The following is a 22,944-nucleotide window of genomic DNA, read 5'->3' as shown; positions in this document are numbered from 1 at the left end:
ACTATTTATGTATTATGTACGGAACGTCGTTCGAGCGTATGTTTCCTCTCTCTACTGAAATTTGTTTCTCGAATCCCTCTCTCTCACACACACGCACTGAAATTGAAGGATGGAGGAAGGATCGTCGCGCGGCAGCCTGAAGCGTTCCTTCGTCGAGGACGACGAGTCAAGCAAAGCCCCTCCGTAAACCCTCTTCCATCTATTTTATTCGCCAAGTATCATGTTCTATGCTATTTGATTCGAGAGAGTGCGTGTCGAGTAATTGTTTGTAATTTTAGACCTAATTTGTTATAGGATTGATATGGATGTTGTTAGGTTTTATTCTATTGTAGCATCTGCGTACGATTCGTAACTGTACTTGTTTTGGGCGTTGTGATAGAATTTCAGTTGTATTTTAACACTGCTTATTGAAGCAAAATTCGTGGATTTTAATTACTTGCTAGCGGTTTGTTATGGAGCTTGTAATTGAATAGGTTTTTGCTCTATCTATCTTATTAAATTAACTGAAGAGAAGTTTGACGGTAATTGGATATATTTCTTCTATCATTTTGTTTTCAACCTGTGCATCACTATTTTGATTGATTTTTGGGGCTGTATGCACTTGTATCAGGGAGAAAAGAGTGAGATTCCCCAAAGGTAAGAAGCTGAAACAGGGAGATTATGTCACAGAGTCAGCTGCTGAAGTTATTCCTGGTTACAAGGATCCTCGTCTTGCTGCAAAGGATAGAGCTACTCGGCGAAATAAGATTACAGAAGAATTGCTGAACGACGAGCACAGTGACTATACAAACAACATACGGAAAGCTGAAGTTCACTACAAGGTAAAGTAGTAAAATGATGTTGCTAGCTATTGTTTTTCAACACTTGTAATTGAAGGGAAGTTCATTTATTTTCATGACTGTTTAATATGTTTGTTCATTTTTCTGGTTGATTTTGTTTCAATTGTTTTCTATATCCAATATTCCAATCTCAATGTACCTATGCGAGTGCTTTACTATATGGTAAAAAATACTTTCCAGTGACACCTCGTTGCTTAAAGAACACAAGTTTTTTGGGTTGTCTATTGTCTGTTGGAAGTTCGATCAGAACATGACAGGATGCAAACTTTGGCAGGACAATGAGACTTTTGTTGAAGAAGGTGTTCCAATAGAACCTTTTAACCTGGACAAAGAGAGAGAAGAAGGATACTTCGACGAAAATGGAAATTATGTTGAATATGTGAATCAGAATGAGATCAAGGTAGTGAATTAGCTCTGATATGTTTATTGGGCATTTGGCAATTGCAGTGTTCTTATACAGAATCTTGCAGGATGCATGGCTTGATAGCGTGGATACTTATAAAAAGTATGATGGAAAGAACACCATTTCCACATCCAATGATGATAAACCTCATGATCTCGCAACAGAAGAGCTTGCACAAATCAATAGGCGGATTGCTGATATTCTTGAACCTGGAGAAACGGTTTGTAGTAAATTAGTAGTAGCATAAATTTTATTATGTTTTCTTATGCTGATTTCAGATATTAAGCCTTCGACTGATAGGGTACTCCTTTGGTTTCCCATGTGACATTTGCCTTTATGGACCCCGTCCTATGCTGGGAATTAGATCTGCTGATATATGTTTTCTTTTGATTCTCTGTTAACTTATTAATAGCGTGTGTGATGCTGCCCTTGATTCACCCCATCCATATTTGGAGTTACTGATGCCAATTGCATGCATACTTTGGCTTGATCCCCCTATTATGATATTTTGATTTTTGAATAGACCCTGAGGAATTTTAACTTTGTGGACCAAGCTTCATGATTAAAGATAGCACATCAAGGGTGTGTTTTTTGTTTTTTGCAATATTTTGAAGGATTATTTTTTATGTGAGTTATAGGGAATTGTGTAGATAATATTAAATAATAATTGTGTGTAATATATTAATTTTTTTAGGAAAATGTGTTGGTTTGTTTTGATAGAAAGAACACACCCAAGTGTAGCAAGATTTGATGCTAATCTCTCTCTCCCTCTCTCTCTCTCTCTATATATATATATATATATGTATAGACATATATGATTCTCATAAATCCCTAGATATGCATGTGTCTCTCCATGATGATGATGATTATTATTATTACTATAATTATTTTGTATTATATTCGTTTTCTTTTTTCGTTTTTTAAAAAATTGTTATTGCTTTTCCTCAATGTGGTGTTGTTATCTCATCTAGAGTAGTATTAAGTATTCTTAGAGATAATGGTGTACTTTCTACAGGTTTTGCAAGCTCTCAGGAGATTGAAGGGTTCAAGTGATAAGAAGCAGAAGATGTCTGCAGAAACCAAACAACTGTTTGACCAACTAACTGAAGATGCCATGAAATTGATGGAGAATGGAGATTACAGTTCAGTTATCTCATTACCTTTTTTACATAAGTTCTTGCAACTATCATATACATTATCTGCGCACATGTATAGATACATCATACTTGAACTGCTCTTTTATTTGGCAGATGTATATGATGAAAAGCAGGAACATTTTGACCGTGAAGCAGGTATAATCTCTAACTATGCTTCTTTGTTAGAATTTTCTGCATTTTACTTGTCCCATATTGGCCATTCATTTTATATGCGTCTATGGCTCTTATTTTAGTCTGTTGGTCTAGACACTAGAGGCAGTCGTTTTCTTTGTTTGATGTTTGTGGGTTTCACTAAAGGGTTTCTCTTTTAAGTGAAATTCAAACTTGTGTCAGCTCTACATCTAGCAGGATATGTTCCATTCATTATTTATAGCTTATAGTTTCTTTGTATTTTCTGTTACTCCCCCCTCCCATATATGTCAGTTGAATGACAGTGGAAGCAAACTGGAGATGGTATATGATCGTTATATGTTGAGAAACAAATAGAGTGGGTGATAATGGAGCTTCTCATATGTACTTTACTTGCATAGTAATATCAAATGAATAGTTTGGAGACTTAATTTACCTTTCCGAGAGTGCACATCGAGTTTCCATGAGTTAACTATGCTGTTACTTTTCTTTTGATGTTCAGAGGGATATGAAAAGTTAGTGAAGGCAAGGAAGCAGGGGATCACAGAAAGTGGGGATAATATGGAGACGTCTGACATTTTTGATATGTTTGGAGAAGATGATGGAAATGCCAATCCTGCCTCCAATGGGAGTGAAACAGTTTCTGTTCAGCCCTCCGAGAGTATGCTTAAATGAGTATATTGAAGTGCTTGGTAGAGAAATTAAGCTGTATTTTGTAACTTGTCACATGCATGGGATTGCAGGTGAAGGCCTGCAGAATGACTTTGTATATGACGACACATCGGGGTATGCTTTTCTCCTTAAAAACTATTTTTAATCTTACATTTTTATGATTTTGAAGTACTCACTTGTCATATTCACAAAAAAACCTCTTCAAAATGCTTAGTTGGATGCCAGTCCAAATTAGCCTGTTGCTATTTGTGTTCTATGTTCTCGACCTAATCTTACTATTCCTGACTGGTGGAGTGAATGGTTAGTGCAAACTTGTTCGTCTACACTGTGTTCTAACATCTAACGTGTGTTGTTGATTCAGATATTACTACAGCACGAGTTCGGGTTATTACTACGATCCCTCTACGGGACTTTATTGCTGTGCTGCTTCAGGCAAATGGTAACTTGTCCATGGCTCATTTTTTGTTTGCATTGGATGTCCTGTAAAATCAAGTTGCTTCTTGTTTAAGTTATATCCTCGTTCGTTAAAGTAGAAATGAAGCTATTTTTATGTGCATCTCTTGGTCGTACTTGGAGTTGCAGCCAAGCCTGAACAAGGCATTCGTTCTAATTTTATTTTGATTATGGTCCAAAATACCACTGCCTGTAACTCTGCTAATGTGGACTGCTGGTTGTATGTTGTCTTTCACTTATTTTTTTTTTCATGTGATCAGAACTGCCTATGCCTTTACGCGTGATTTAGGGCTACTGTAGTCTCTGTTTAGATAAATATTTTTTGAGTTTTGGACAATTATGAGAATAGTAAAAAAAATATTCAATGTCAAAACTTTCATAACTATGTATGCAAATATGAAATGTGATTGTATATGGCTTGTAGCTTATTTGATGTTTCTTCTTCTTCTGTTCAAACACAGGTACTCTTATAATGAGGCCTCAGGAGGATACGACGAGATCCAACAAGATGCTGCTGCTGCTTCCGATGCTACTGTAAGTTGAAGTGCGAATGACATTGAGTTATACAAGTTAGTCTCAAACTTATAGGGCAATGTACGAAACCGGTGTTCCGATTTGAGTAGCTAGCAGTGTACAAACTTTAAGAATTTCCTTTCGTCTGAAATACTTGTTATTTCATGACATCTTCGGGTGTAAGATATATTTTCTGGAAGTGTCTTGATGTTCAGCTCCTCTACTTTCCATTCTTTTTTGTTTTGATTTCCATTTCTTGTTTGCAAATAGTGGATGGTAAGTGTTAAATGCATAACAAGTTAGAGATTCACCAATTTGGTAAGGAATCATCCGGTTGCGCTTATATTTTCTTTGACATGAAAACTGCTCAGTACCTGGGCTGAATGCTGTCAGCCAGATAATTTAACCCAAAAGAAAGCTCAATCAAACAAGGTTGTTAGCGATTCATAAGGGATGGGATGGGATGGCCTGGCGATGGCGGTGTGGGGGTTGGACGTGTGACCGTGAATTCATGGATACCAAAAAAAATCCCCTTGAAGATTAGCAAGAGTGAAGAGAGAATCAGGATCACATAAGGATGTATTCAAAACAGTTGTCTAATGTATTTCTCTTTCATTAGGGAGAAATTTTACCAAAACTAAAGATCAGTACAAGACATCTCAACACCCTTGCATCAATTCGCCGATTACGATTACGCATCAACATCTCTCCAACCAAACATGTCATTTCTTTCTTGATCAGTGCTACAAAATCAACTACAGGTTTTCTTCCAAGACTGGCGGCGATGCAGATAAATGGATAATGAGTAGCTCCTAGGAAAACATAAGATAACAGATTAAAACAACAGGGGAAGGGTGGATATCAGGCCAAGCTGAAGAAGGATCCTAGAACTAAAATTAAATGGCACCAGATCCTTAGATTAATTAAAGGTGCCCCAAGGGCAATCACATGCAGAGCTGGCAAAAACTGATTCGATACGACACTAAATAATTGAATTTGGATCAAGAATTTTGACCCGATTATGTATATTGATTGACATGAACCCGGGTTGAATTAGAGTTGAGGGTTTCAACTCGAACCCGACACAACAACCCGATTATAATATATTAATATTGATTGATATATTTATAATATTATGTAAAATAATTATAATTTAATAATTTGTTCATAAATTAATTTAAATTCAATTCAATTTTAAATAATTTAACCTAATTCATTGTATTACATTCAAACTAATTTAACCTAATTCATTGTATTACATTCAACCTGAACCCAATACTACAATAAACAGGTCGGATTAGGGTTGAATAATTTAACCCGTTTAAAGTATTCAATCCGACACGAATCGCCCCATTGCCAGCTCTAATCACATGTTGACGAATTTGCATTCATAACGTTTAACACGGATTTCTTACAAGAATCAAAACCATACCTAGTTCACTAGTGCTCACTATAGAACATGCATCAGTCCGATGCTCAGCAAATCAACTGGAGTCGAAAATAGTCCCTCCACAGGCAGTTCACAAGCATTGCATGTAAAATTCCCTGCCAAGAGAGAGAGTGAGAGAATAGTAAAACCGAACATTTCGGCAATTTCAAATGCAATTAAAAAAAAAAATAAAAACATTAGCAATAAAACAAAAGGCCCCTTCGTAGCAAAGTGATATGTATACAAAAGATTGTTTCATTAGGTGGGATCAAGCTTACAAGAATTACTGAGAACCAAAGCCACGTCTCATAGGATGTCCGTTTCTAGGTGATCGCGTCCCTCTTGGAGACAAACTCCTACAAGTAAAGGTACTGCATTTTTCAAAAAGAATTTGTGTTGATTGTAATGACAAAGAAGTTCTTATGACCGGCAGACCTTTCATATGATCTGAGCCGGCTTTGTTGTCCATCATCATATCGACTTCTCTTACGGGCAGACCTTTCATATGATCTGAGCCAACTTTGTTGTCCATCATCATATCGACTTCTCTCACGGGCAGACCTTTCATATGATCTGAGCCAGCTTTGTTGTCCATCATCGTATCGACTTCTCTCACGGGCAGACCTTTCATATGATCTGAGCCGGCTTTGTTGTCCATCGTCATATCGACTTCTCTCACGACCTCTATCATAATCTGGACTATAACTTCTGCTTCTATACCAATAGCGTGGGTCCCTTTCTTCATACCTATCTTGTTCGTATCCTCGGAAACTTCTGCTCTGGTTTCCCCTCCTATAATCTCTGTCTCCATGGTAATCATCTTCATACCTTGGAATAAGTATACATCAACAGATCACAACTTCTAGCTAAAAGAGAAAAGACACGGTAAAAACAATTTGGTCAATTAGCATAAAGAACAAGATTCTCTGCAAACAAGCACCCCACAAAAACATGAAATCTCCGATTCCTTGCTTAATTATAATACATTAAGCTCTCATAACGTACTATTAAATCACTTTCAAGGAAACTAAACTATTGAACTTTCAAGTTTCCAAAAGACAGGCGAGCTCCACTGCTCTCTCAACAACATGCATCAAAAGAGATTCGGATTTTACCTTCTCCTAGGACTCCTACTTCTTGATCTACGTTGGCCTCGTGAAACAGCCACAATCCTTCCTTCGTGGCTGCAATAAGAGAAAAGGAGTAAAGGGGCAAGATGGAGCAATAAAAGCATCAAGAATTTTCTCGGACATGTAAATAAAGAAACGTAGTAACTGCCAAAGTCTACATGAATTTAACAGTATAAGGTATTCAGTGCACAATAATTAATCAATACAATGTAAAGGAGAATAGGCAACAAAATGTGAAACCTACAAACAGCCAACTCACATTGGTTCTGCACGTGGGCCATAGTTTGCAAATTGGACAGCAATTTCTCTCCCATCAACAACTCTCCCTACAAGGAAATACATTGCTGATGATACTTTATATATGGAAAAATGAATGAGCATTCATAAATTTTGGCTAAATCTAAATAGGAGTTGACTCTAAAACAACGATTTCCTTCAACAACTCTACATAATGATGTTTTGATTTCTGACACTCCAGAAGATTGCAATGAACTTATTTGTTTCCACAACTAGAGAGCAAGTTTCAAGGAGTATACACAAAATATTTACAACATCAATTACTAGATGAAAAGGAAAAATGATAATGTTGACAGGGTAATAATCCAATGAGACTCTTGTTGTTAGGAGTTTGCACGGACCGGAAACATTGAGGCCATCAATTACAGGTCAATAATTCAGCGATCGTGTTACTGCTAAAGGGTAACGAAGAAGTTCGCAGTCTGCGCCTGATCATCATATCTTCCATCCACTCGTTAGTGGAGATGAAAAATTCAGATTATGGGCTGGTTAAAAGATATAGATCACAGGAGTTCAATATGGAAGTTGGAGTAACAATAAGAAAAAATATAATATATGTGAACTTCAAGTGAGTATATGGGAGTATGAAACCCTGCATGATATCAATTAAAAATTATAATGTGCTAAAAGAGATCAGATATGACCCCTTTCACAGAGATCCATTGAACAGTTTTTAATCTCACAATTCTTTCATTACATGCACTATGCTAGTTGATTTAAATTGAAAATGTGCTCGTTCCACAACTATAAATGCATAGAATAATTTTTCCTTTATAAGTATAAGCTTACCATCTAGCTTATCCATGGCCTTCTGTGCCTCATCTTTGTGCATATTGCGAACAAATGCAAAACCACGCGATTCACCAGTCCTACTCCACAAGAAATAAATGTCAATAATCAGATAGCACAAGAAGGATTTACTTTTGCAAGACCACTAAATGGAAGAAACTATGTTACAATTCTAGTCAACACACACATTAAAGAGCACACTGCATTCACTTTTTAGAAAATAAATTTTAATACATAGCGGCAAGCAGTAAGTAAAAACGAGGGATACAAGGCTGATTTTTGGAGAAAGGCAAGAATTCACATCCAAAAAAAGAGTTCTGAAAGTCCCTGCACACCATGCTTTTCAAATAAAACAGCCATTTCATTTGCGCCCGAGATGTTTTCAAAGGAGATGGATGGGGCATCTAGACAAAAGATGACGTAGCTTATCGATCTCATAAATAAGTTTCAATTGGACCCGACCCAAGAAACCAGCTTAAACTTTAGAATTGCTTGCAATGCAGATACGAGGGAGTTTAGAATCTGACTTTAAAAGAGCACACTAAATTCATGTCAAACCCTTCTAGAATACATAAAAATTGACTTTATTAGGAATTAGTCGAATTACCATATCTCATTGTCATACATTACTATATACTTGATCATTCCCCTTGCATTATATTCTGATCTTTGGTTTCCATTTCTTTTCTTTACTGCTTTTGCTATCACTTCTATTTCTTTATAACACACTTCTTGCATTTTCAATCACACAATTTATATCATTATATAGCACTTCACAGTATACTATAATTAACTATATATATATAAATATAAGAATATAGCATGCAACTACGTGTGCCATGGCTGCGAGTAGATTAAAGAGGGCAAACCCCAAGGTCCATATCTTCGTCATAAAAAGTTTACCAACAGGGAATTTAACGCAGGCAGCAAGATAAATAGCCCTCATCGAACCCTCGAATTACTAATGTGAGGGTCCATAGCTCTTCACTATAAAGAATTACAATAAACGCCAAAGAAATTTCACCTCCGATCTCTCGGGATATATACTTCCATGACCTTTCCATACTTACTGAAAAGAGGAAACAGATCATCCGAAGTTGTTCCTGCGAAACTCAAACCCAATAAACAACAAAATAGGAACAAAATCATCCAAGAAAAAAAAAAAGAAAAGAAAAGAAAAGAAAAGAAAGAACACAGAGTGACGCTTCAAAATCCAATCCAAAGGCCTCGAGAATTACGGAAATTAACGTTGAGAACCAGCAGAGAGTAGCTCTCGGCAACTGCCCTAGCGTCCGCCATCTTCTCCTCCGGAAAATACTGACACTATTTCTGTGCGTCGCTCTTCAGTCTAAGAAGCTTCCATGACCGTCCGTACGATTTGATGGGACAGCACAGCATAATAACCTTTGGGCTTATTAACGGGCCATGTAACTTAATTTATATAATGGGCTTCTTATTGGGCCTGCGAAATAAATTCCGGTAATAATATATGGGCTTACAAAATAAGTTCCAGTAATAATATATGGGCTTCTAATGGGCCTATTGGGCTGGAACACGTCACTTACAGCGCACGTTAGAGTTTCGACATACTTCCCTCGAGCCGTGCGCCGGGCTCTTGATCAAAGCGACAAAAAATTCGCAGAGTTCATTTATTTTTATACACTTTTTCAGAGTGAGTGCAAAATATTAATAAGAAATACAGTAATTATAAATAAAGAAAAATCTATGTGGGACGATGGAGTGCTAAATCCATGGAAGCACACATCTAGGAAGTAACGTGAGTAGGGCGGAGGGATGACGGAGGAGGGATCGGAGAGGGAGAACGGAGGTTTAGCGTCGATGGATTCGACGGAGTCGCGCTGGGTTTACCAGGACGAGGAAGGCTCGGAAATCGATAACGATGTCGGCGATGGCGCCGAGGAGTTGCTGCATAGGGATTCGGACGACGAGGATAATGCGGAGCAGAGGTTGATTCGCACGGGTCCTCGCCTTGATTCCTTTGATGTTGAAGCTCTAGAAGTTCCTGGTGCTCAGAGATACGAATTTGAGGTGCTTTTATTATTTATTTAGTTTCAAAATTAAATTTATTGAGGTGATCCAGTAGCGAGTTCTCAATTGAAATGAATTCCTTGAGCTCTAATTGCAGAAAGCAGAGAAGATTTGGTGTTGGTGGAAGTGAAAATAATCCATAGATGCAATAAGGTTTATTCTAGGATATCATTATCTGATTATCTCAAGCAATCAAGTTAAATAATACACGTTTTTGTTGTGCTCTGTGTGAGCCACCAGAAGTTAAAATGCAACCAAAGAGATTACTAAATGAAAAGTGGAGTTATAGGTTTATGTTGGTGCATGTGAACTATGAATGAAGCTTGTTGCTGTTGTTCCATAGGAGGAGGATAAACTAAACTGTGGGGAACTTAATTTTGTTTAATGGATGAGGAAATCTTATCTTCAAATGAGAATTATAGGGATCGAGCTGTGATAAAATTGCATGATAATGATTAGCAAAATCTAGCTGTTTATATAGTTTGGAAAATAAATATGCAGGATGTCACTCTGGGCAGGGGAATCATTCTGACCTTTCAGACACTTGGAGTTGTTTTTGGTGATGTGGGAATTAGTCCAATATATACCTTCAGTGTAATGTTCAGCAAGGCACCAGCAAGCAGGGATGAAGATGTTATTGGTGCATTGTCTCTAGTTTTGTACACTTTGATACTGATTTCATTGATCAAGTATGTCTTTATTGTTCTCTGGGCAAACGATGATGGTGAAGGTATAGATTCCATCTGCAGTATTTATATATGTATCATGATAGTAGTCTGCAGTATGCAGACAAGTTGACTTGTTATTCTTCAATTCAGGTGGGACATTTGCTCTGTACTCTTTGATTTGTAGGCATGCTAAAGTGAGTCTTCTGCCCAACCAGCTGCCTTCAGATGCTCGCATATCAAGCTTTAGACTGAAGGTGCCGTCTGCTGAACTAGAGAGGTCCTTGAAAATAAAGGAAAGACTTGAAGGTTCTGCGACGCTAAAGAAGCTACTTTTGATGTTGGTTCTTGCTGGCACATCCATGGTGATTGCTGATGGTGTTGTTACACCTGCTATGTCAGGTGCTTTTAAAATTGTTCACATTATGAGTGTTTTTTTTCCCTGGAGTACATGTTTGTTTGATACTTGATAGTCTTGACGAAGAGAGAAATTAAAGTGCTGTGCGTTTATTTTCAAATATTGTTTTATTTACTTAAGCTGATTATAATTTTGTTTTAAATTTGTGCAGTTATATCTGCTGTTGATGGCTTAAAAGTTGGAGTTTCTTGGATTGAGCAAGGTGATTTATCCTTTCTGCTAAGTTAAAAATCAACAACAACCAGTTTTCTTTTTCCCTTTTGCTTGACTGTGGTTGCATTGCTAGTAGTCTGTGGAGAATGTGATGACTGCTCCATGACTTAAATGTATGAGTTACATGCAATAATTGAGATTGGGGTGGGTATTAGTACTAGTAACGAACACCACATGAAGATTGTCAGCCCTTTAAGTCAGAAACCGATCCCGATAACAAATTCCAAGAAAACCATTTAGGTCATTGTGGTTGGATTCAGAAGCCTTTTACAAAGGCGATTCTCAAATACTGATCTGCTATGACTTTGTTGATTTGAACGACCAAGGTGTCAAGTTTGATAATTAAATGGCACAAAATGAACCTTTCAATGGTATAGGTGCGTAATACCTTCAGTCCATTGGTTGTTAAATAGTTCTGGATACATAATATTCATAGCTGACCGATCAATTTCTGATTGGGTTTCTTATCACTTTATGTCTTAGATTTTCAGTATTAATATGTTGAGAAATGCTCTGGATGCTATTGCATGTGAGTATGGCTTATCAGGAATTTTCAGTTTTAGTTGTTTAAATTCATGTATTCATGACCTATGTAGTATAGCCAATACTAAGGGATATTGTTTTCTGAAATGCAGACCATGTGGTGATGATCTCGGTTGCTTTTATTATAGTTCTGTTCAGTGTACAGAGATATGGCACAAGTAAAGTAGGGCTTATTGTTGGCCCTGCCTTGTTTATATGGTTTTGTTCTCTTGGGGGCATTGGCATATACAATCTTCTCAAATATGATACCAGTGTTTTGCGGGCATTTAATCCGATTCACATCTATTACTTTTTTGAGCACAATTCAACTAAGGCTTGGTATTCCCTTGGGGGCTGTCTTCTTTGTGCAACAGGTGAATTCTGAAGTACAATTTCGTTTCTTTATTATAATTTTCTCCAGATAATATTAGACACCAGCTCTCTAGGTTTTTTATGTACCTTACAACCTTCATGTATAATCAGTTCATAAGATGTCGAGGACTAAAAATATTCAAACTTTATTTTCGTATTTTATGCTGTCTTTACATAATGATTGCACTAACAGTGATTAGAATCTGATTATCAGTTACATGACCCAGGTTCCGAGGCAATGTTTGCTGATCTTTGCTATTTCTCTGTAAGATCAGTACAGGTAAGCAGCAGCTGTAGTGGTTAATCCACTCAGTTATTATGTGTTGTGTTTGTTTTTGAAAATGCAGTTTTCTTACCAAAACATGAATTTCTTGTTACAGCTTACATTTGTATTCCTTGTATTGCCTTGCCTCCTGTTGGGCTACTTGGGTCAAGCTGCTTATCTCATGGAGAACCATGCAGATACAACACAGGCTTTCTTCTCTTCTATTCCAAGTAAACACTCTTTCTCTCATACACTCAATGAATGAAAATTGTGTGCTTACTATTTGTTTACATTTTTTTTTTTTTTTTTGGGGGGGTGGGGGGAGGAGAAATAATGATTTAATGTGATTTTTGAATTAAACAAGGGTAACAAATGTGATGTTTTAAAAAAAATTAGAAGATCTAGTAAGAAAAAATAGGTTAAAACACACAAGTAAAGAAACCCCAAGGATAATGGACGTAAAGTTGGGGTGATAGCTTTGAAAATGCATAAGGCTCTTTCTTTTCCCCCTTATTAGCTCCAAACCAGAATATACTTCACAAACTACACCTCATAAGCTTGTAAGCTCCTAATCTATGTCAAACGCCCTCATAGTTTGGTAGCTAACTTGATTGTCAGGACACAGGTTAACAGTGACTAAGATCTTTGTTTCTTTCTTAATGTGCGGCAGGTGGGGCTTTCTGGCCTGTTCTCTTCATAGCAAACGTTGCTGCCCTGATTGCCAGTCGGGCAATGACTACTGCAACTTTCTCTTGTATTAAACAGTCAATAGCACTTGGTTGCTTTCCTCGGCTTAAAATCATTCATACCTCAAGGAAATTCATGGGTCAAATCTATATCCCAGTCATGAACTGGTTTCTGCTAGCTCTGACCCTGATTTTAGTTTGCAGCATCTCAAGTATTTATGAGATTGGAAATGCATATGGTAATTCCCTCGTCACATCTTTCTGAAGTTAAATTTTAGTATTGTAGTTTCTTCCTTGTTTTGTTTGCCTATCATTACATCTGTCTGCTTTTCTTCTTAGATAGGTAAGTAAAACCTATTCCACCTAGTAATTACCTCCCAGTCTCATGATTAATAGCTAGAGCAGTATATTTGTTTTTGTTTTCTTTGCTGGGGAGCTTTTAGTATTATCTTAAAGGATGCCCTTTTATTATTTTAATTTTTACTTTCAAAATTATGAAGAAGATAGTGATTGTGGATTTAGTGTTAGCTACACTTCATGATCTATCTTTTTCTCCCACTATAACGGATTGAGAACTTTGATGTTTTTTGGTAATAATTCACCTCTACTTTGCCACTCCCACTTACAAGATTTAAAGTCAAGTTTTTATCATTCAATTTTTGTTTTTGCATTTATCTTTATTTAGTAATGGCAATTATTAGTGGGATCCTTTAATCACCATCCAAATGAAGTTGCCTGGTGTCATTCTGGATTCTCTTTTAACCAATGCATACTCTTCAGCCTTGCCATGATCTGATTTTTCCATTTGTTTACAGGCATCGCTGAGCTGGGAGTCATGATGATGACAACTATCTTAGTAACACTAGTCATGCTTCTTATATGGCAGATAAACATTTTAATCGTGCTGTGCTTCGCCACTATCTTCTTGGGCATGGAGTTAACTTTCTTCTCTTCAGTTTTGTGGGGTGTAGGAGATGGAAGTTGGATCATACTTGTCTTTGCAATAGTGATATTTTTAATAATGTACATCTGGAACTATGGGAGCAAACTAAAATACGAGACTGAGGTCAGGCGAAAGATGTCCATGGATGTTCTGCGAGAGCTTGGTCCTGACCTCGGAACTGTTAGGGCTCCTGGCATTGGCTTGCTTTACAATGAGCTGGCAAAAGGTGTACCAGCTATATTTGGGCATTTCTTAACCACTCTACCCGGTGTGCATTCGATGATTATATTTGTGTGTATTAAGTATGTTCCCGTATCTGTGGTGCCCCAAAGTGAAAGATTTCTGTTTAGGCGTGTCTGTGCCAAGAACTACCACATGTTTCGCTGTGTCGCAAGGTATTTTTCTATGGCTCCTAACCTTGATATGGAATTATTATGTTTAGCTCAAGATCAGTGCCTACACATACAGAACTAACTATAATGCTTATTGCTTTTGGTTTACAATTAAGTACATGGATAACTAATGGACTCACACTTGTTCAGATCTTTGAAATCGATTGGGTTTGGTTTTGGATGTGTGGTTTTAGAGCCTTAGCCCCATAGTATTATCAATGGGCAGTCTGTGTTATATTATATTGACCAGGAATGGTTAATCCGGACGTCCAACATAGTAATATTCCTTTCTAATGTTAGTTTTAGAAGAGTTACACTGTAAGATATTGGTTGTTGGTAATACTAATAACCATGACATTAACAGATACGGCTACAAGGATGTACGCAAAGAGAACCATCAAACCTTTGAGCAGTTGCTGATAGAGAGTCTTGAGAAGTTCATCCGCCGGGAAGCTCAGGAAAGGTCCCTAGAGAGTGATATTGATGACATCACTGATTATGAAGAAGAGGAGGAAGAAGAAGAAGATAGTTCTACATTAAGAAATCTGGTTCCATCTAATGGCAATGTACACTCACTCAGAATCCCTCTCCTGTCCGAGATCAAGGACTCGAGCAAGTTCCTGTCGGAACAAAGCACATTGGGCGGGAGAAATCTAGGGGTATCCGCCGAGGAAATTAATATAGACTCGGAAGAGAGCCTCGAGAAGGAGTTGGCATTCCTGCGCAAGGCTAAGGAATCCGGTGTCATATACCTCCTTGGCCATGGAGATATTAGAGCAAGGAAGGATTCTTGGTTCATCAAGAAGCTCGTAATAAATTACTTCTATGCATTCCTACGAAAAAACTGCAGGAGGGGGACTGCAAATTTGAGCGTCCCGCACCCACGGTTGATACAGGTAGGCATGACATACATGGTGTGAAGATGTGAACTGATCTCTAAGATTCCTGGTGGAAGTAATCGCTGACTGTTACAGGTACATGTACCCTATAAGGTATAGCCTCAACTGATTTAGAGCTCCGGGGAATGATATATTTGGGAACATTTTGTAGCTTTTATGGTTGGAGGGAATTATTGTAGTATAATGATATGCTGATTCTATACATATGTCATCTTGAAAGCTTAAGAAACTTAACCTCACATAACAGAACTATAACGGGAACAGATCTAAGGATGGTACCAAAATATATATACATATATATATATATAAACTTGGGTTATTATTGAACTGTTGGATCCCAGCTTATAAACCAAAATAGAGATCGTCTTCTCGCACAAAAGATTAAATCGTAGATTAACTTATTTCCAACATTATATATGCCTTCAACCCATCCCACCACCAGTAGCGGTAGAGAAGTATTGACGAGAGTTTACTAGAATGGAAATAGATCCGTGACATACCATGAAGAAGAATGGCTGTTGCTAAATGAGTCCACTGCATCTTATGATTGAATTTCACCTTCAGTGACTTCTTGATCTGCCAATTTTTCATAAAGCTTGCATAAGTCACAAGAGATGGTGTAGTGTTCTGTTCAAATCTTATTATATTTTTCGTGATCGTAAGATATAAAGGAAGGATCCAAACTAGTAAGTATAACATTGCATACCTTTAAGATGGGAGGTGAACCCACAATTTGTCAAATGCTTTGCAAGAGCCTCTCCTATATCCTTACGCCAGTTGAGCGCTGCCTTGGCCTCCGGCACAGGCCATACCACTGCTGTCTCTGTTTCAAGATTCACGATGGCGGAAGAAACCTGCGGCTGCTCACAATTTTATAGTGCGACGCATTAGCTACATTTCTTTTGATCAAACTACAAATATCTCCCAAAAATCAGCGTGTAGAAGAAAATGCCAAGATATTGCATCACACCTAAATCACCTACCTAGACACACAACTACCTCAAATGTAGAAGAAACAAGCAACTTTTAATTATACCAAAAATACAATGCAAACGGAAGACAAACCAGATCAGATTCTTTATAGTTCACACCATTTATCACACAGAAAGTAATATTTCATCCTACAAAGCATTTTTGAAATTTTTGAAAATAATCGAAAGTGGAACCAAGCTCTAGGGTATGAGTTTTACATGAATCAAAGCTTGAAGCACTTACTTGACTCTCTAAAATTTTCCTCACACTCTCCGCGCATCCACCACAGGTCATCCCCTGCATCACCGACATAGTTAATTTCCTAACCACGAAGACTATAGAACGTTATTAAACTATAATCCTTTAGCAAAGCGCTTACTCCAACACCAAGAACAATTACATCCGAACTTAAAGCAAGTTCATCCGCACTTCCAGGCACCGCGGTCGGCTTAGCTTCGTCGCCTCCCGCCGCACCGTCTCCTCCGCCTCCACCTCCGCCAGAACCACCGTCAATGCCTCCAAATCCTCCACCTCCAGAATCTGACTTTACAGAAAACTTAAACCGCTTCCGATGCAGTCCTGGACTCCGAAAACACGAACCAGGTCCAGACCTACTCAGCTGAAGGGAAGCGAGCTGACTCGGCCGAGCCGCCGCGGGAATACCACAGTGAAGCTGCGCAACCAAAACGCCGGAACGGGAACTAGCATACTTGGAGGAGAACTGAAAAATCGGCGCCGTAGAAGCGCTAAGCGGCCGCAAAGTCGACTCCATTAGAACTTACCTCGTCGCCGGCGGCCGCTTCGGATACGATACAAGAGTAGAGACTGGCGGTTATGTAATGCGTGCAGCCAAGTAATTAAATGCGGTAGGTCGCGTGGGAATAAACTACGATTTCTTTGCATTTTCCGACAACGTGAAACACGCTTTTATTTATTAACCATTAGAAGAAACACGTTTTCAGTTTTATTCAAACTTACACTTTAACAACATACATTTCACGACCAAACCCATAATCAAAAATTCAAAATTAGGTTTGGAAAAAAAATACAAAAAAATCAAATTACTGCACTATAATGAAAATACCATATATAATAGTATACACTATCTAAATATTTTTATATTCAATGTGTCACTATATATCGATACCAATGAGCATCAAATTATTGGTAAGGTAACAATATATATTCAATGTATCACTATATATGGATACCATAATCAAAATGTAACGTCATTATATTGAATCAAAAGGCATATATGCATCTGGATTTCCCAAGAACAGTTCAATCAGTTACAAATATCTCTAACAAGCCAAGATCCTATCCTTTATTGAGTCTAAATCTCATCACTATTCCTCCAGACACAAGTCATTCACACAGAACTGAAGTTATGGTAAGAAATTCGGCTACGACGGCGAAGAAAAAACTCGAGCAAAAACTGTATACTGTAAGAAAACAGTTACGAGGTTAGACAAAGTCTCGAGAGTTACTTGGAGTTAGCCGGCGACAAGGCTTTCGTAAAGTAGTATGTATCCGTGATCCGAGTTGTTGGAGTACTCCTGGGCGGATCCAAAGTACGACTGGATGGCAGATTCGTCGATCATCTCCACGCTCTCATCGTCGAAGCAGAGCCAGTGGTTGTGGCTCTTGACGATACTTATGTAATGCCCGTGGTTTGGCCCTACCCCGACGTGCACCACCACGCCGTTCAACGAGTATTCCAGGTCGGCATCCTCTGTGGTGTTGCTGAGCTTTAGTTCGAGAGGGAATACGACCCGGTAGGATAGTTTTTTGTGTCGATTTAGCTGTTCCATGAACTTGAATCGCTTGAGATGGATGACGAGGATTCTTGGGGGTTTCTTGATCTTCATCCTCTTCTGGGCTTCTTGCAAACTGCGGATAGATTTGTAGATTGATTAGTTCTTGGATTTGCGATAACGAAACGTTGATTTAGGACGGGACGTACCTACAGCATTTGTCGCAGAAGAATTTGTCTTCCGCGTTCAAGGTTTCGGTGGAGCTGAAGTTCTTGAGGCAGCTGGTGATGGAGGTGTTCTGTTCGATGTCAAGGCTAAGGTCTAAGAATGTCTCGTCGCGGGCAGTGACTGTCTCGCACCATAAACACCTTGTCTCGTTTGTAAGTATGCCCTGTGTTAGACCAAGAAATTGAGATCTATCGAGATTCTGCTTCGACTATCAAATTATAATGTAGCAATGCTGTGGATGTCGACTGTGATTAATTACCTGGAAATTCTCGTGCACCCAATTCACGGTTTGATCGTGCTTAACGCCATTGACCTGACCACTAATCGATCCGTTCACTGCAACCTCATTTGTCGCTTTGTGAGACTCTTTCTCCAGTATGTCGACGAGTTGGTTGAGCAAGAAGTTCAGGAATTCATGAGCGTCCTGCGCGACAGAACATTTCCCGGGCACACAATACTTATTCCCGGAAATAATTAAGGTAATAGATTCTGTTCATCTCAGGCAACACATAGTTCGTAGAAATATCATCTTGTTAAAACAAAGCAAATGACATACCTGATGCATGAATCCTCGAAAAACATCGTTTTCCTTTCTAAGCCTTTGTATAAAGCGTTTTGGCGCTATTGCGCCGGTTTTCTTCTTCTGCAAACTAATCTGCATAAAGAACATTAATCACAGTTGATATGCTTGCTCGTGTCACAGGAAAAGGCAACGTTACCGATCAAAACAAATGCATAAGCTGAGATGTAAAGCAATCAAGATCTGCCGAATCTTATGGACATTCGAATGCCGGAAAGATGCATAGAGGCTACTGAATCTGAAGATTGCATTAAATAACTAATGGATAGATTATGGTAACCTGTGAGAACAGTTCTGCAAGACATGTTAAAAGATTTTCTTCAGCTTCTCCTTCGTTTTTGCTGTTCAAATAATACTCCAGCAGTTTTTCACGAAACGGCACACAGAAGTAGAGAGCCTAAAACAGCATAATCAAGCCATTAAAGTTACATACTCGAAGGGTGAATGCATAGTAAGAACGACATCAACAGGTAATCGAAACAAAGATGCAATTCAATCCTCTCTACCAGCAACAGATTAATCACCAACACCAAATCCATGAATCATCCATAGGAAATGCTTTAAGCGACACGAAAACGACGACAAAGCATTGTGCTAAGTAAAGGATCAACAAAGTGATTGATACATCTTCGATTAGAACAAGCAGTGGATACTGGATATTGATTGATTTTCAGCTTAATCGATGGTGCGAAAGAGAACAAGAATAATTATATGGTAAGAACAATCCTGATCCTCATCTGTTTCGAAAGCACCAAATCGTCAAAATTAGGGCATCGAAGGAATTAAAATTGAATCAGTGAACTCAGAAGAATTCATTCCAGAAGATCGAGAAAGGGAGATCAGAAATCTATGGAGAGACGGACCTGAAGAACGCTGTTGCAATAACAAGTGTTGCCGAAATTCTCCAGCCCGAAATACCGTTCGCCTTCGGGAAATTGATCGCCCAGCGCCTTCTCCAATTTGGAACTCGCCGCGCCCATCGTCAGTGCTACCCCTACCACCATGAACCGGAGCTTCTTCCTTTATCTCCCCAAGCTCTGCACATCATCATCGGACGCAGTCACCGCTGGTGGGGCACGGTTTTTCACTTTTTGCCCCCTTTCTCTCTCCCGAATCAGGGGATGCGAAAAGGATCTTCGACAATAGGGATGTCGGGGCCTGATTTCGGAAGATAACGTTGATATGACCTGACCTGATATGGAGTTGCGGGACAGAAGAGGGATTATCGAAAATTGGGGGTTGACTGTAAACCCTACCCTACCATCAACAAAATTTCCCACCTGAAATAAACCGACATCGCGAATTGGGATGACGCAGAGCAGGCGGCAAAGAAATCAAAACGGATCTGAATGACTCAACTCTTTACAGAAACGAATAATCGATTCCATGGTACATTTTACAGAAATTAATCAAAAACTATTTCACGCGCAACTCCATGAATATTTGGCTGCCCGTGTAGAAGATGAAACTCAAATGAAAGAGCAAGAAAAATATTTGGTTTGAATTATGGCTAGACTTTTGTTTATTTTTAAAAAATAAATAAAATTAATCACTCCATCTATAAAATATATATTCATTTGAATTGTATAAATAAAATATTTATATAATACTTCTTTGGTCTGTACAAATATCTTTTTTTAAATTTTTAAAAAAATTAATTATTTTTTAGTTTTAACTTAAATTATAATACACAGTGCAAAAATATCAAAAATCTTTACACATTTCCACTGATAACTATATTATGTGAATAGAGTAGATTTGAAATTATAATCACTTTATACTTATATAGTTATATTTTAAACTATATATCAATTTATTTTTCTTTATTTTTTTTGTACACTCATAAAAATACATGGGCATTTATTCAAATGACTTCATTACGTTGCAAAACATTATATACTATATTAAATTTGTTTTAAACTTGTATTATAAAACTACAACGAACCATATAATAAATTTGTTCGATATACATTTATAGTGTAAATAAATAAATTCAAAATTCTTTACAATGCAACAACATCAAAGATCAATTTGGGCACAAATTTTTTTCCTAAAAACATTATACTCCCCCTATCTCAAAATTATAGTCTATGTTATGTTTGATACGGAATTTAAAAAATATTGATATTAAATTGATATGGGTAAAAAGTATGGATAAAAAACTTTTTTGCCATTTTGAATGTATTAATGTAAAAAATATTGGCAATTGTGTAATAATAATGAAAAAATAAAAGTAATTCTATATTAATATAGTTATTTATGGAAATGAGACTATTGCTTTTTAATGAACAAAAATAGTAAATTAGTAAATAAGACTATTGTATTTAACAGATAAAATATTATATTGTTTGAAACATTGATACTATGTATAGGGAGATTAAAAGTATACCACAATGATATACTTCCACAAAGAGCAATATTAATTTGTTCAATTAATTACTATTTTCAATAGCAATATTTGGTTTGTTCATTAGTACTCGCTACGTCTCATATACCTTATACCATGTCTGCTACACTGTGCTACACAGTAGACACGATATTTTAGAAAATGTGTAATTAGTAGATAATTAAGAATGTATTAGTGAAAATAATTATTTTATAATATAAATAATTATAAATTAAAATTAAGATAACTAATAAGTTTAATTAAAAATATGTTTTTAATTTGATATATTTTTTAAAATAAATAACGTCAAATGAACGAGAAGATTGTGTGTTCTCAAAAGATCAAAAGCATAAAACTAATAAAATGAAAGTCTAACCAAATAAAATTAAAATATAATTATACTTTAAATAAATAATTAATTAATGACCACACCTGTCTCTAACTCTACGTATAAAAAGAGGCGCTGCGAACTGCATAAACGCCGTCTGAAAACACTCGTTAGACATCCCCAAAATTGCACTGCAACACGGCTTTCCGATCCTCGCCTTCCTTTCTCCGAAAAACACACGAATCAAACTCCCCGGACAGCCGTCGATGTATATTAACGCCGCCGCGCAGTCCGCCGGATCCCGCCGGGGCCTATGGTGGTGCTGGGGGAGCAGGTGAGGGTCAATTTCAGGGTTAGGGTTTGGCCTGTGACTGCCGTCGTCGTTGTCGTGGTGGCGGCTCAACCGCGGACTCCGCCAGCCGGAGAAAGACAAATCGAGGTTGTTGCCGGCTTTAATGACGTCATTAGCAAAAATTGATGAAATCTGGAAGCAAACGAGGATGAGTGTTAGTTTGGCGTCCACCATTGCTGTGGCTTACGTGAACTTCAAATTGATCGTATCGCCAGGTCAATTTATTTGGGATTTTGATTTGTTGAGTGAAATTTAAATTTTATCTGTTGTTAATTGTATTTGATTATCGGTTCGATTGTGGGGATAAATTATTTAGATGGAATTAGGATAAGATTAAAATTACTAAAATTGTTGGAGATTTTTTTGCTTGGATAAACATATGAAGCACTTGATCACATTATTGTAACTTTTAATTAATTTAATTAAATTAAATTGGATGATTACTGAATTTATACCATAAATTGGGTGTAACTGTTGTCAAATCTTTTAAGGTAGAACTTGAGTTTACTCAACGCTTGGATGATTGCATACTTTTGAAAAACTATATATTGTGTGTTTGTTTGGGGGATTGGATTGGATTTACACTGTTCATCCAATTTTTTTCCAAAAACATCGAATCAAACGCCTATTTTTTATTTTTTATATTATACTAAAAATCAATTTTACATTCAAAACATCACATCAATACATATTTATATCACATCATATAACTATTCAAATTCAAAATTTTTATTATTCAAATCTCAACTCAAAATCCAAATTCCCAAACAAATACGACAACCTAATTACAATAATATATTTTAATAAACAAATGTTAGATGTAATATTTTGCATGAAAAATTGATACGATCTTCAAATTTTTAAAATCTCTATCGTATAAAAATATATTTGGATACTGCTTTAATATGAGTGAGTAATATTTGTTTTTTTGGTTTGTTTGTTATAATAAAAAAATGTATAACTAATAATTAAGTCAAATAAAATAAAATAGAGCCTATACCGTTTATTTTCCCAAATGAGTCTTCATCCAATATTTTATTATCAAAATTACAATATATTCATACAATCTTACACAATATATAATATACTACTAAAATATTCTTATTTTT

At 37.1% G+C, this 22,944-nt stretch overlaps 5 protein-coding genes across 10 annotated transcripts; 2 read left to right on the top strand and 3 right to left on the bottom strand.

The window, feature by feature from the left end:
• LOC127262527 (uncharacterized) lies at positions 1 to 4,398 on the top strand. The gene is made up of 10 exons (XM_051291242.1): positions 1 to 183; positions 611 to 821; positions 1,114 to 1,239; positions 1,310 to 1,462; positions 2,258 to 2,384; positions 2,493 to 2,534; positions 3,031 to 3,189; positions 3,272 to 3,314; positions 3,562 to 3,639; positions 4,115 to 4,398. Exons 1-10 carry the CDS (start codon positions 110 to 112, stop codon positions 4,194 to 4,196), a joined length of 1,095 nt encoding a protein of 364 aa, XP_051147199.1. The 5' UTR covers positions 1 to 109; the 3' UTR covers positions 4,197 to 4,398.
• Positions 4,339 to 9,249, bottom strand: LOC127262529 (serine/arginine-rich splicing factor SC35-like). Of its 5 annotated transcripts, none has more exons than XR_007841144.1 (9): positions 9,050 to 9,237; positions 8,836 to 8,914; positions 7,812 to 7,891; positions 6,985 to 7,051; positions 6,711 to 6,779; positions 6,031 to 6,423; positions 5,874 to 5,951; positions 5,599 to 5,711; positions 4,339 to 4,978 (listed from the first exon to the last, which is right to left on the bottom strand). XR_007841144.1 is itself a non-coding variant. In XM_051291244.1 (9 exons), exons 1-8 carry the CDS (start codon positions 9,108 to 9,110, stop codon positions 5,879 to 5,881), a joined length of 759 nt encoding a protein of 252 aa, XP_051147201.1. In that variant the 5' UTR covers positions 9,111 to 9,247; the 3' UTR covers positions 5,011 to 5,711; positions 5,874 to 5,878. The 5 variants fall into 5 exon arrangements, 4 of the variants coding, with proteins under 4 accessions (XP_051147203.1, XP_051147202.1, XP_051147201.1 ...); XM_051291244.1 differs by lacking the exon at positions 4,339 to 4,978 and having other exon boundaries at positions 5,011 to 5,711; positions 6,031 to 6,156; positions 6,220 to 6,423; positions 9,050 to 9,247; XM_051291246.1 differs by lacking the exon at positions 4,339 to 4,978 and having other exon boundaries at positions 5,009 to 5,711; positions 6,220 to 6,423; positions 9,050 to 9,249.
• A 224-nt stretch (positions 9,250 to 9,473) lies between these two features.
• Positions 9,474 to 15,437, top strand: LOC127262525 (potassium transporter 7). Its single transcript, XM_051291239.1, has 10 exons — positions 9,474 to 9,860; positions 10,362 to 10,590; positions 10,679 to 10,927; positions 11,095 to 11,145; positions 11,792 to 12,052; positions 12,278 to 12,330; positions 12,431 to 12,545; positions 12,986 to 13,240; positions 13,817 to 14,339; positions 14,701 to 15,437. Exons 1-10 carry the CDS (start codon positions 9,606 to 9,608, stop codon positions 15,254 to 15,256), a joined length of 2,547 nt encoding a protein of 848 aa, XP_051147196.1. The 5' UTR covers positions 9,474 to 9,605; the 3' UTR covers positions 15,257 to 15,437.
• Positions 15,438 to 15,537: 100 nt separating this feature from the next.
• Positions 15,538 to 17,061, bottom strand: LOC127262530 (copper-transporting ATPase PAA1, chloroplastic-like). The gene is made up of 4 exons (XM_051291248.1): positions 16,587 to 17,061; positions 16,451 to 16,504; positions 15,942 to 16,095; positions 15,538 to 15,811 (listed from the first exon to the last, which is right to left on the bottom strand). Exons 1-4 carry the CDS (start codon positions 16,977 to 16,979, stop codon positions 15,777 to 15,779), a joined length of 636 nt encoding a protein of 211 aa, XP_051147205.1. The 5' UTR covers positions 16,980 to 17,061; the 3' UTR covers positions 15,538 to 15,776.
• A 354-nt stretch (positions 17,062 to 17,415) lies between these two features.
• On the bottom strand, positions 17,416 to 20,240 carry LOC127262526 (ubiquitin carboxyl-terminal hydrolase 3-like). Of its 2 annotated transcripts, XM_051291240.1 has the most exons (7): positions 20,050 to 20,240; positions 19,633 to 19,961; positions 19,050 to 19,166; positions 18,746 to 18,844; positions 18,449 to 18,646; positions 18,171 to 18,352; positions 17,416 to 18,097 (listed from the first exon to the last, which is right to left on the bottom strand). In XM_051291240.1, exons 2-7 carry the CDS (start codon positions 19,771 to 19,773, stop codon positions 17,701 to 17,703), a joined length of 1,134 nt encoding a protein of 377 aa, XP_051147197.1. In that variant the 5' UTR covers positions 19,774 to 19,961; positions 20,050 to 20,240; the 3' UTR covers positions 17,416 to 17,700. The 2 variants fall into 2 exon arrangements, with proteins under 2 accessions (XP_051147197.1, XP_051147198.1); XM_051291241.1 differs by having other exon boundaries at positions 18,449 to 18,613; positions 19,633 to 20,239.
• Between the last annotated feature and the right edge of the window lie 2,704 nt (positions 20,241 to 22,944).

This window comes from Andrographis paniculata, unplaced genomic scaffold (assembly GCF_009805555.1).
Source record: "Andrographis paniculata isolate CXL003 unplaced genomic scaffold, ASM980555v1 Contig65END, whole genome shotgun sequence".
In the NCBI taxonomy this organism is placed as follows: domain Eukaryota; kingdom Viridiplantae; phylum Streptophyta; class Magnoliopsida; order Lamiales; family Acanthaceae; genus Andrographis; species Andrographis paniculata.
The sequence above is the reverse complement of the archived record's forward strand: the minus strand, read 5'-3'. Positions and strand labels throughout refer to the sequence as shown.